The 12,643-nt window shown below is 41.2% G+C and overlaps 1 protein-coding gene across 2 annotated transcripts in view; it reads left to right on the forward strand.

The window, feature by feature from the left end:
* The first annotated feature begins 756 nt into the window (after window positions 1-756).
* COL12A1 (collagen type XII alpha 1 chain) overlaps window positions 757-12,643 on the forward strand; it is a 121,429-nt gene continuing 109,542 nt past the window's right edge. The window contains exons 1-3 of one of the 2 annotated variants that reach the window (XM_023219254.2): window positions 757-1,032; window positions 3,993-4,103; window positions 11,897-12,013. In XM_023219254.2, coding sequence (XP_023075022.1) covers window positions 4,031-4,103; window positions 11,897-12,013 — 190 coding nt within the window. In that variant the 5' untranslated portion in view covers window positions 757-1,032; window positions 3,993-4,030. The remainder of the gene's footprint in view (window positions 1,033-3,992; window positions 4,104-11,896; window positions 12,014-12,643) is intronic. The other variant, XM_023219255.2, reaches the window with a different exon arrangement.

Consider the following 12,643-nt stretch of genomic DNA (forward strand, 5'->3'; position numbering starts at 1 on the left):
GAACTTGTTACTGAGCGGCTTCCTATTCTGAGGACCCCTGGGTTTCACAGCTTTCCTCTCCCTCTCTTTTGGCTCAACGTAAGCCTCCCAGTTCCGTCCTGAAGCACCAGGCGAGTGAAAGAGGACTGGGAAAGCCATCCCATCACCGAGCCCCGCGCGGGCGGCTGTCCGGGTTTCCAATCGCGCTTGGAGATTGAGAAAGACAGAAGGCGCGCCGCATGTACAGACAGTTAGTTAATGGAAATCCTGTAAATCGGTTTTAAGTGCACCCAGGACAGAGGGGGAGGAAGGTGGAGGTGGTGATGATGAAGGATGGAGATCGGCAGGAGCGGGGGGTGAATGGGTTACGCATCCTTGTATTTCTGAATATGCGAGTCGCTCCCCTTCCCATTGTTCTTAATTTAGAAAAATTCATTAAAGAAATCGCAGGGATAGGGAAACCCGAGCTTCCCAGTCCGCCCCAAGTGGCGGAGTACGCGGCTTCCCTTGGCAGGGAACCCGGCTGTGGCTGTCCCCCTCTCTGCTCCCTCCTCCTCCCCGCCCCCCGGCGGGGCACTGCTACTACGGCGATCGCCACCTCACGCCGAAGGAATGCTCAAAGTATGCACACGTTCCCAAAAGTAGACCTCCTTCACCGCCGGAGGAGCATACATCACCCCGTGGCAGCCGTCCACCTTCTCAGGCGTTTCGTAACCGAGTAAACTGAGAGCTGGGAACAGCCCTCTATTAAGTAGCCCGCGGCGCGGAGTCTCTTCTCACTTGGCGAAGGCGAACCGCCCCAGACGCGTCCGCGCGCCGGCAGCTGCAGGCTCAGGCGGTCTCCACTCGTCCTGCCGCGCCCGCCTCTCCTCCTGGGATTCTCCTCCTCCTCCTGGACTTCCCCGCCGCTGCCCACGCCTCGGCGGCCGCTAGGTGCTCCTGGAGCGCAGCGCCTATCGCCGGGGCGTGTGGGGGCCACACCGAGCACCAGCTTCTCCGACGCCAGGAAGCCGCTGTCGCTGCCTCTACCTCACCCTGTCGCCGCCGCCTCAGGTAAGCCCGGTTTCTGTCCCCTTTCCCCTACCCCGTCATTCCTACAGACAACTCGGGAAACGGCGTCTAGCTTGCACCTTGCCTGGAGCGGTGAGCAATCCTGGGCGAGGACAGTTTGGACTTGTAATAGTGTACATGGGCTTGAGCTTTGCCTTGTATCCTGGGATTTTGTGATTTTTGGGGGGTTTTTGAGGGAGAGGGGAATGTTGCTTTTCTTAAGAGCTGAGCAAGGTTTTGTGCGCGCGAAGCATCCCGTTCAGTGTTTCCGTTTCTAGAGGAGTTTCATCTGTGGAGGCTGTCGATTTCAATGGAGGGCGCACCGGGTTCTGGGGCGGCAGGGCCGTGGTTATCTCGCGGCTGTGGCTTTGTCGGGGAGGGCAGGCTTGCGGCGGGGGCGCTGGGAAGGTATTTTGATGACGCACGGTGCGGAATTCTTTGGAGGGCCCGCTGAGTGCTCTGCAGCTCGTCAAGGCTGCACGGGTGTGTGTGGCATCTCGAGACAGATTCCTAGTGGAGTGTTCTGGCTCCTTTCCTCCCCTACCTTTCAGCGCATCCGAGATGGAGGGTTAGGCCCTCTCTAGGGTACTCATTCTTGGCGGACTTTCCCCAGCTCCGGGAGAAAGCCCCTTTCCGACTCCCTCCCGGTGCACTGGTGGAGGCCCTATTCGGGGTCTGTGAGATCTCTGCGGCGTTTTCCCACTCAAATATTAAACTTGTGGGGATCAGAAAGCGTGGGGCGCCCGACTGGTTCACCGAGCGGAACAGGTACCTCCAAGAGGGCGTCCTTGGGACTCTGAGCCAGGGAGACTCTCGACCTGGACTCGGTAGTTTTCTAATGAATGCTGGGGAAGGATGGGACAGGAAAGGAAATAAACTCTAAGCTCTCCTTTGGCTAATGCCAAGGTCGTGGTGGGTGGGAGAGGAGGTAGGCGACGCGCACGCGGTCTGTGTGTGTGAGAGATTTTCTTTTTAACTTGACGCGGGAGTTAAGGAGTTGGGTTCTTCCAGCGGGGAATTGGGAGGGGACGAGTTGGCAGAAGGAGACGAGTCCACTTAGCCCCAACTCCCAACCCAATGGACTCATTTTTATTCATGAGGGTGAAGTGAGGGAATCCTCGCTGCCACGTAGGGGCGGCCGCTTTCAGATATTTATGTCTGAGAATGTTCAATGAAGTGTTGCTAAGCATTGAAATGAATGTTTTGGCTAAAAAGGAGAGAAAGCGTTTTCTTTTTTAAAACATATGGACGGGATGCTTGGCTGGCTGGCTGAGCTCTAACTGCGTTTCGGTATCCCGGCGCGAGATGATTCATTCTTGCCGCTAAGTCGGGAAACCGATAGGTGGCGATCGAGACCCAGCAAAAGTGTTTCCACTCAGGTTTTTGTTGAGTTCAGCTATTAAAAAAAAAAAAAATCTGCTCACAGCTTTTCGGTGGGTCGATCGTTCGCCTTCAACTTTTCGCAAGCACGACTGCCAACTGAGTTGGAAATTATTATACCAAAGTTAAGGCCAGAAGATTGGAACAATGGGCCAGTCTCACCTCTTGCTTTTCACTGATGTCGAAGAGGGTTAGAAATGTCAAACAGTTGTTAATTAGGAAGAAAGAAATTGCTAGACCCCTTAGATACCTAGGGCAGTGCCAAAATTTTAATCTCTGTTTCATAAAAAGGAGCTCTAGGCAATTTGGCACGCCTGCTCACCAGACATTTAAAATACAATTTACACACAGGCTGAGGAAAGCTGCCCTCATGCTTTGTGCCAGTAATTTGGAAAGTCATCCTTGGAGATTGTCAGTTTCTTTTCTCAAAGAGGCCTCGACCTTTGGCTCATTTTTGTATTCCCATTGCAGGACAGTCTCCTATCCCCCTCCATTTTTCCTGAGGCCTAGGCTGTTGGCTTACAATAATTTATGTACCTCAGACTCAATTCTTTTTATGTTTTGCCACTGGCAGCTTCCCAGTTCAGTTCCTTGCTAGTAGCTTTTGTCTTTGGGTTGAACCTTAGACTGTTTTGGAGATTCCATTCTGTAGACATGGGTTAAGTACCTACTGTGTGCTGGGAAGCCACAAAGATGAATAAGATTCTTTAAGGAATTAATAATGTAATTACAAAATTAGAAAAAATCAGAACAGAACATATTCTCCTCTGGGGCATATATACTTATAATCTTCCAGCTTAAATAAACAGTTAAATACAAAGATTATTGTTGATAATTTTTATTTAAAAACACCTTGGAAAAACAGATAAAGGTGTCTTGCTTCTTCCATTTTGCTGCCCTTTTTTGTTATTATGTATTTTGGAGTTGTTTTTCCCTCATCTCAGGTAAAAGATTTATCAGATGTGAAAACAACACAGTTAGCAGGAGGGTCAGGTTTCAGCTGGGCCTTACATTTTTCTGTATAATCCATTTCAGATCTTAAAGAGCTACATATTTGAAAGCAGAACAACATGAAGAAAAAAGAGAATTAAAAAGGTTTATTATACTTTTCCAAATTACCCTGAGACCACTAAAGTACAGTTACCTAAAAAGTTCAGCAGCTAGGAAAAAGCAGCCAAATAAAATCCCCAGCTGGAAGAGATATTTAGTTGAGTGAAGGATAAAATGACCTCTGAATTAGCCATTACCCAGGCAGGATGAAGTCATGTGGGGGCTGGTAAGGCCTTCACCCGGGATGCTAAGCAGGACCAGTCTCCAGCTTCACCCGGGATGCTAAGCAGGACCACTCTCCAGGAGAACAGGACCCTTTTTAAACTTGAACTTCCTCCTAGGGCCATGATTAAACTTCTGTAGACGAACTTCACTTCCACTGCTTCACAATAGGCCCATTATGTGCTGGAGTAGGCCTTGTGGTTATTAAGGCAGATCTAGTCGGGTTCTGGACTAGGTCCAGGCTCCAGTTCTAACCTGGTTCAAGGCCTGCCCAGACCCAGTTCTGATGCGGTTACTGCTTCCTCCCGCAGAGCTCTTCATGCCGCTGTAAGCTCGGAGGAGGCCGAGGATGCGGACCAGGCTTCCCCCAGTGCTTGCCGCCCTGGGCGCGGCCCTGCTCCTGTCTTCCATTGAGGCAGAAGGTAAAAGGCTCCCTTCCCCTTCTCCGAGTGACAATGCAAAATTCGAGAAAGGAAAAAACACATCTTTCTTGCTTCTATTGCTTGCTCTGTTTTCCCTGCGCTTCGTGCTCTCTCCGGTGATTTCTCTCCTCCAGAGAAACGCCCCTTTCTCCTGAGGTTTGTCCATTTCCCAGCTCTCAGGTCCAGCTCTTTTGTATTCTGCTTAATGCATTCCATACAGTGCTGTGTGGTCTTCTTGAGCTTGTCTCTGCGGTGTGCTGTCCACACTGCCACCTGCATTGCCGCCTAATGAGAGGACCAGCCGCCCGAGAGGGGGCGACGGCTCTAATCATCTCAACCAACAGGACACCTCCGGGTGGCACCCAGGAGCCCCGAAGAGCGGGCGCACTCGCTCGCTTGGCTAGTAACCAACCACCTGTCTCGGGGCTGCGACCTCGGTGACAGAACACAATAAAAGACTCCAACAGCGCTGGCTCTGCGCCTCTGTGTGCTTTGTGGGGAGCTCAGTCGGCGGGGCGGATGGTGCGGGCAGATGAGCCAGCAGCCAAGCACCCTGGGGGATGATGGCTGGCAAGCGGAGATCCGGGACCCCGGGTGTTCGCCTGACCTAGGATCGCGGCTGTCCCTGTTTGGTTCGCAGGGCTCCAAGGCGCGTGGCCTGGACTGGCCCAGCTCAGACAGGTTGAGCCTGGGCCAAGGTTTCCAGCCTGGGAAGCGAGCGCGCACCGGAGTTGCTGGGCACCACCTCCAGTGTTCTGCCTTTGCTCCCTTCTGCCTTCCTCTGGGAGAGCCCGGTGCGTCTGACCTCCCCGCGGAGGCGGTGGGGCGCTGTGAGATGGGTTTCCAAAACGGCGCCCTGTGGTTCCTCCTCTAGAAAATGGAGGGCTTTTGTTAGATGTCCCACCCAATTTTATTTGTTGTGTGCACTTGATGTCTTAATTTCTCAGTGTTCAAACAAGCCAGTTCTATATGTCAACCCCATGGCGACTTCTGTGGTCCCTCAGTTGTCATTGGAGACCTGAAAAATTAGTTTTCTTATTCTGCAAGGTAAATGGGGTAATGTCATGAAAGATATCTTTTTTTTTTTTCAATAAAGAAATACCCTTGATGAAGTTAAGGGAGGAAAAAAAAACACTTCTGCAAGTGACAGCTGTGGAAGTTCTGGGTTGAATTGTGCTTTTTTAGAGGCTGTGAGAAAGTATAGTTGTTTGCATGATTATGCCGAGGTTTTCAAGATTTCTATAGTGTTTGATTTTCTACTTCGAGACTACAGGTTTAAAAAAAAATAGATTAGGGGAAGCAGAGTGTTTCCAAAATGTATGGCATGTTTAGAAAAGTGACAGAAACGTGCTGACTTTTCTTAGCTGATAAATATTTTGTGAATGTAGAGTCTTTTCAGAGTGACCTCTGTGAAGTAATATTAAGATGAGGTTGCTTTTAATGTTCCTTTCTATGTCGTTGTTAGGAAGGAATTTTATTTGAGGAACTTCTGGAGGCCCTACTACAGATATTTTTAGATAATTCACTGAAGTGGCCCATTTATTGCTCATTAAGAAAATAGTTATTTGAAAATCAGAAAGAGTTGAGAATTCTTAGAAAAAGAATTAGGCTGGAAATGATGTAAGTGGAAAAAATTGATTCGGAATTAGATATTGGCTGGTTAGCAAAGTGCAGTTAAAAAGAACAGCTTACTATCTACATTTCTGATTATTCCCATATTATATTTTATCTTTTTAATTTGTATTTATTTCCATATGGTACAGCTCTTTTTTTGCTTTCTTAAACTGTGTCTTTTCTTGTATCCCATCTCCTTAAGTTAGTATTTAATAATTATATTTTAATAGGATTCATTTTTTGGCCTTATTCTCTAGTTTGGCATGGTCAAATAGAAATATGGTATGAGCCACAAATATAAGCCACATATGTAACCTACATTTTTTTTTCTGGTAGCCACATTCCAAATGGAAAAAGAAACAGGATAAATTAAATTTTATAATGTATTTTATTTAACCTAAATTATTTCATCATGGAGCCCATATGAAAATTATTAGTGAGATATTTGACTTTTTGAATACTACGTCTTTGACAATTGGGTGTGTATTTTATACTTGCAGTGCAATTTATGCTTTAAATTATTTTTATTTTTCCTGAAACAGAATCTCGCTCTGTTGCCCAGGCTGGAGTATAGTGGCTTGATCTCGGCTCACTGCAGACTTTGCCTCCTGGGTTCAAGTGATTCCCATGCCTTAACCTCCTGAGTAGCTGGTACTACAGGGGTTTGCCACCATGCTTGGCTAATTTTTGTATTTTTAGTAGAGATGGGGTTTCACCATGTTGGCCAGGCTGGTCTTGAACCTCTGGCCTCAATTGATCCACTTGCCTCAGCCTCCCAAAGTCTGGGATTACAGGCAACACTGTTTATTTTGTACTGGCCACGTTTCAAGAGCTTGATAGCCACACATGTCTGGTTGCTCCCGTGCTGGACAGCACAGCTCTGGTGTTGACTCCTAAGTGGTGCTAGGAGCCTTTGAAAGACTAACAAAATTTGTGTCCAAAGCCTTTCTGGGGACACTGGGCTGGGACCAGAATTTCTTTGAAATATTTCTGTTGGGGGCATTTCAAAATTTCAACTTGGGACTCTATTTGGTACCATGCCATTTCAATCTGAGTCCTAAAGTAGCCACAGTTTCTTTTCCTTTCATGACTCACACTTGCACTCTTACATTCATACTATTTTATCACCATTTTCTATGACCTTAATGTTTTGTATATTAAAAACCCAATACCTTTTTGAAAACATTAATTAAAATGTTTTGGCATTCACTTTTTGCATTTCTTCCTTTTTATAGTGGTAATATTTTTGTCTTGTTTTTCTTCTGCTTATTTGTATTAGGAGCTATATTTTTCATACTATGTTACCTTGTCCTATAGAAATAAGAGTGGAAATGATTTTTTTCACTTCAGTATTTATAATTTTTAGCCATTGTATAGACTTTATCAACTGTATCACTGCATAGACTTTATCAGCCATATCTGAGTGGCGTAGAATGTATGAATTATTTTTGGTTCATGTATCATACAGTGTGTTAATTATCCTGTAGAAAATTTAACACTTTGTGTTTAAAGGTTAATGGCCAGTATTCCCTGAGAATTGGACACTTTTCTAATTAATCTAGGATTAGAGATGAACGCAGGTTTTGTGAAAAACGGAGTGTTAATTTTGGTTAGTCTGATTTATAGTTTATAATATATAATAAACAATTGAATATTATCAATTCATCTGTGAGTTGTGGTTATAGCTTTGTCTTGTGTCTAGGTTAAGAGACTACTTTGCATATATTTCTATAATCCTATGTCTAATTTGTGTTATAACAGAAATTTCAAACTAGAGGCTAACATAGAGATCATCTATTCTACTCTCATTTTCCAAATGAGAAAATGAGGCCCAGAGAGGCTGAATCACTTGGTCAACTAATGCACCTACTTAGATATGAAAAACAGACAAGACCCCAGTCTTCTAGTCCTAGGTTAGTGCTGGTTTGGTCGCACTGTGCTTTCTTTGTGCTTAACAACTGGTTGTTCCAGAAAGTTTAATGAGAGGACACATTTTATAATGTGTACAAAATAATCTGTAGCTTATTCTAAAATATTATCTTTTCAACTGGTTATTTATGGTACCTTGAAAACTCAAATGAAATGAATTTCTATATCATGGCAAAGATCATTAAATTTATACTAATTTTGCTTGGCAAACATAAATTAATGCCTATAGAATATAGTTAACTCATCACATATTGCACACTTGTCAAGGTTTCTACTATTAAGGTAGTATCCTTTCCAGTGTTGTTATCACAGATATCAAACTAAAGATCTTACTAGTTCATCAAGATATTTTAGTAGTGTATTCTTAGCTTTGATTTATCTATAGCACATTGTGTATACTTACCAATACTTATTACACTCCTCTACTCCCGCTCATCCATCTTTCCACCTGTCTATCCATCCTTCTCTTCATTCATCTCTGCAGTGGCTGGTAATTTCTTGGACATAGCCCCTTTTTGGGTGCCCTATTAAAAATGTTTCAAAAAGTTATATATCAAGATGGACTCTTTAGTTTTAAATGCTTGAACAAGTGTATAAAGTTAATATACAAAATTCCATCTATATCTGAATTGGAGATAACTGAATACCACATATTTATGTATATATGTATAATAATATGTAATATGTATAATATATACACACATACTTATTCATGTATATATATATAAATCAGTTCCATATAAATATTGTTTATATTTACAAATCTATGTATATATTAAAAATATGTCTATATTAAACCCATTTATGTCTAGTGTTCCATTATTGGAATGCTAAGCATGTGGGAGTTATTTATATCCTACTGCTCAAGGTCATTGCCAAGGTCTGATTACAAAAATTCAGAAAATTGCAACCTCAGGCATAAATGGTTTAAAAGCAACTACTTATAAATATTGTTTTCTAAAGTTAATTTTTGATGGAACTATTTCTTCTACTTTGCATGTAATCTAATCTAGTACAGTAGAAAACTGTATGTTTTTGTAGTCAGACCATGGAATCCAAGTGTTGTTGCCTATTGGCTGTGTTAATCTCTCTGAATTTCAAGGATTTATCTGTAAAGCAGGGATAATAAGGCCCATCACTGGGTTCTTACAAGGAAAAAGTGGCAACACAGTAACCAGCTCTCTGCCTGTTATAGAGGACACTCAGTAAGTGTCAGCTATTATTATCATTCCCAAAATGTCCTAAATCCTGTTTATGTAACAGGATTTATGTAGCAAAAGTTTATGTAACAAAAATCTCATCAGAATGAGCCTTTCTTAGCATAGTATTTTGATAACAAAAAACATTATTTTGTAAATATGAAATTAAACTATGAGTAAAAATACTTAAAATTTTAGTCTCTTCACTATCAGTATTCAGGTTTTATGAATATATGTAAGATTGTTATTTATTTATAATTTTCATTCTGTTTCTCTTGGTTTGGATTCTCATCCTATGCATCTATGGCTCTTTGTAATTATAATCCACATGCAGCTGGTACATAATTGAAAATTTCTGGGCTAGGAATGGTGGCTCATGCCTATAATCCCAGCACTGTGGGAGGCTGAGGCGGGCGGATTACCCGAGGTCGGGACTTCAAGAGCAGCCTGACCAACGTGGAGAAACCCCATCTCTAGTAAAAATACAAAATTAGCCAGGCATGGTAGAGCTCGCCTGTAATCCCAGCTACTCAGAAGGCTGAGGCAGGAGAATCTCTTGAACCCGGGAGGCTGAGGATGTGGTGAGCCAAGGTTGTACCACTGCACTCCTCCAGCCTGGGCAACAAGAGCAAAACCCCGTCTCAAAACAAACAAACAAACAAAAACAAAAAAACAAGAAAATTTCTAGCATCAGCATTATCAGCATTGTCTTAGGGAACACTTAGACTCTGTGATGATGTGATGGTGTTTATGAATTATTTTTATGTAAAAGAAAATATTTCAAAATTAATAACGTACATTTTTAGCATTGATTTATGTTAACATGGGTCATACACTCACATATGCTTTATTATTATTTTTGCATGAAACAAAACAAACAAATGTACAAATAGAATGGCAAGCCTGAAAAGCTGTACATGCAATAAAATTGGCCAGAAGAAAAGTGAAGCAGGCTGTCTGTTGTACCCATGCGGGTTGGCCATTCTTTCCTACTTTGATTCCCACATACCACAGTTTCTATGAACACCTCAAGATCCTCTGAAATGTTAAAGACTTTTCCCCACAGTCAATTTTTCAGTTTATCTGGAATCCTGGTCATTTGGATATCAACAAGGGGGGCCGCTGCTGCCCTTCAGCAGTTTTAACCTAATGTCCGCTGCTTCAGGTCATTTTCCTTCCAAGGTTGGTGGTACTGTTTTTCCATGTACTGATTTTTTTTAAAAGCATGCTCAGGCCAGTTGTGTCTGCCTTTGCATTAAATTTGTCCTGAGCCATTGCTATTGGAACAATATTTTATAATGATATTCTTAATGCTCGTTGTCCTATTAACATCTGTTGCATGCATGCTATACTAAGTGATGAGTACAGCTAAACCTCAAAATATGATTAAAGACCGAAGAATGTTGAGTAATTAAACCATGCATGTAGATTAATAGTCTAATCTCACTGCCTGTGTATGGATAGTAAGAATATAACATTCATTCCAATACTAGTGTATCCAATAAAAATAAAAAGCCATCTCCTATAGTTGGAGGCAGCAGTCCACTAAAGCAAATGTTTGCTTAATTATTTCCATTAAAACATGTTATTAATATTACGTAAATCTTTAACCCCAGTTAAATTCTGTGACTCATGTCTCAAAGCTACTAGTGTATTTTAATTGACCTTTGGAAAAACCTAAAAGGAAATTGTAATCTCTCAAAACAGATGCAAAAATTCTGACTCACAAGGAATACTTTCAGACTAAAACATTTTAAGAAGAGTGTGGCTGAAAGTCATCTTAATTCGTTGACCTGTTTCAAGAGTAATACTTTTTAATTCATCAACCATGCACTGACAGTGAGTCAGTACAATGCTGCATGATGAGGCATGAACATTGTAGAGAGAATATCATTATAAAATATTTAGGAAACGTCTTTGTGTAATGACTATTGTACATGGAGGCTTTTGTTCATTGTGGGAAACTAAAAACAAGTCAACATTTCATTGACACATGCATGATGCTGTACAGTTTTGTATGTAAACTATTTCTTTCTGTACTTTTCAGTTATTCCTGTCATTGACTTTTCCAAGTTTTTATGCGCAGTCATGTCTTCAGATCACTGATCCTTCTTCACTGTTTTCTTTAAGTTCTGTAAATAAATGTCCATAAATATACATTGATGTTGTCTTTTCATAATTAACCATTGTTTTGTAAAGGACCATACTGGCATTTTAATCTAAAATGCCCTTTCTAGTATGGAGTATACCTGCTGCAAAGGAAATAATAGTGTTGGTTTACACCCTGGAACATTCAGCAAGCTGGTGTAAACAGGCAGAATATTAGTTTTATAAACTTTTGAATATCACTATTTATATGCCTACAAATTATTAACATCACTTATTTTTGAATACTTGCCTATGAATATGAATATACATTTAAATGTATATTTCCTTGTCAGATATAACTGTTTCCCATGATTCCTCATTTTCATTAAAATATATTTTTCATCTCTGCTACATACTGAGATTCATCAAATAACAATGAATAATTACAAGGCAAATAATGCAGAGAATGAACCAAAACCATCATTGATTCTTGTCCATATTATGGGAAAAAACGTATTATGTCAATGTTTTGAATTAACTTCTCTGGTTGTAAGCAGGTTGTGATTTAGCATGCTTGTTCAAAATGCACTCAGCATGTATCGAAATTCCTTTAATTGTTATGTGAATTGTTTGCATATGTGGTTATTATATGTGATTTCATTGTACTTGTATGTACTTGTATCCAAATATGTTTCTATTATGCTTGATTTTGCTGGCCATTCTTGAATGACCTAGCAACTCAAGAATCAAAAGTGTTTTGTGCTGTCTTCTGTAATATGTATACTCTCTGATGTTTTGTCAGCTTTTAGTTTCATTATCCAACAACATATCTTTTATATTTGTTGGAAACAAATTTATGCAAAGACAATTTTAGAAAGCTTTGCTTAACACAATTCTTTATTAATTAAATTGACCATTTTGTGACATTGAAAACCTTAATAATATAAACTCTCTCTCTTGCAGTTGACCCACCTTCAGACTTGAATTTTAAAATTGTAGATGAAAATACTGTTCATATGTCATGGGCAAAACCAGTTGATCCAATTGTGGGTTACAGAATAACGGTGGACCCTACAACAGGTAAGTTTTGAGACTGGGGTTTTAGGACAGAAGCATCAAGATGATGTAATTCAATCTCCACCTCTTCTCCCATTTCATCATGAAGAAGCTGAGCTTTAGGAAGCCTGAGGGATTTGATCCATGTCACCAGACATTTACTGAACTCAGATTTCAGATTTCCAGCCTAGTAGCCACTATTATATTTTAATGTTATTGAGTATAATATGTTTTGCTGTGGTAGGCTGTTCTTATTAAAATTTCACTCTACTTTTACCTGATCAAAATATTGTTAGTAATCTTTGATCTTATAAAATCAAATCCTCATTCCTTGGCATTCTTCTTGAATTACTTAATCTTTTCAGCATATAAAGTATCAGCTGATGAAGTAAGTTGTTACACCTTACCCAGTGTCCTACACATTTCAGTATCCAGGAAACATCATTCTGTGATAATGGTAAACAACCATGATGACAGATAAGAATTTACTTTGGCTAGGTGGATTCTGTAGACACTAGGCTGAATCCTTGGAAAACAAAACTTGTTTGGCTTGTTCTCAGGCATTGTCTTTAGTGTTAATAATGTTGCCAAAATGTGGAGAACCAAACTCTATTGATTAATTTTTAGTTCTAAAATGGAATGAGAAAATGACCA

Source organism: Piliocolobus tephrosceles, chromosome 5 (genome assembly GCF_002776525.5).
Source record: "Piliocolobus tephrosceles isolate RC106 chromosome 5, ASM277652v3, whole genome shotgun sequence".
NCBI classification, from domain to species: Eukaryota; Metazoa; Chordata; class Mammalia; order Primates; family Cercopithecidae; genus Piliocolobus; species Piliocolobus tephrosceles.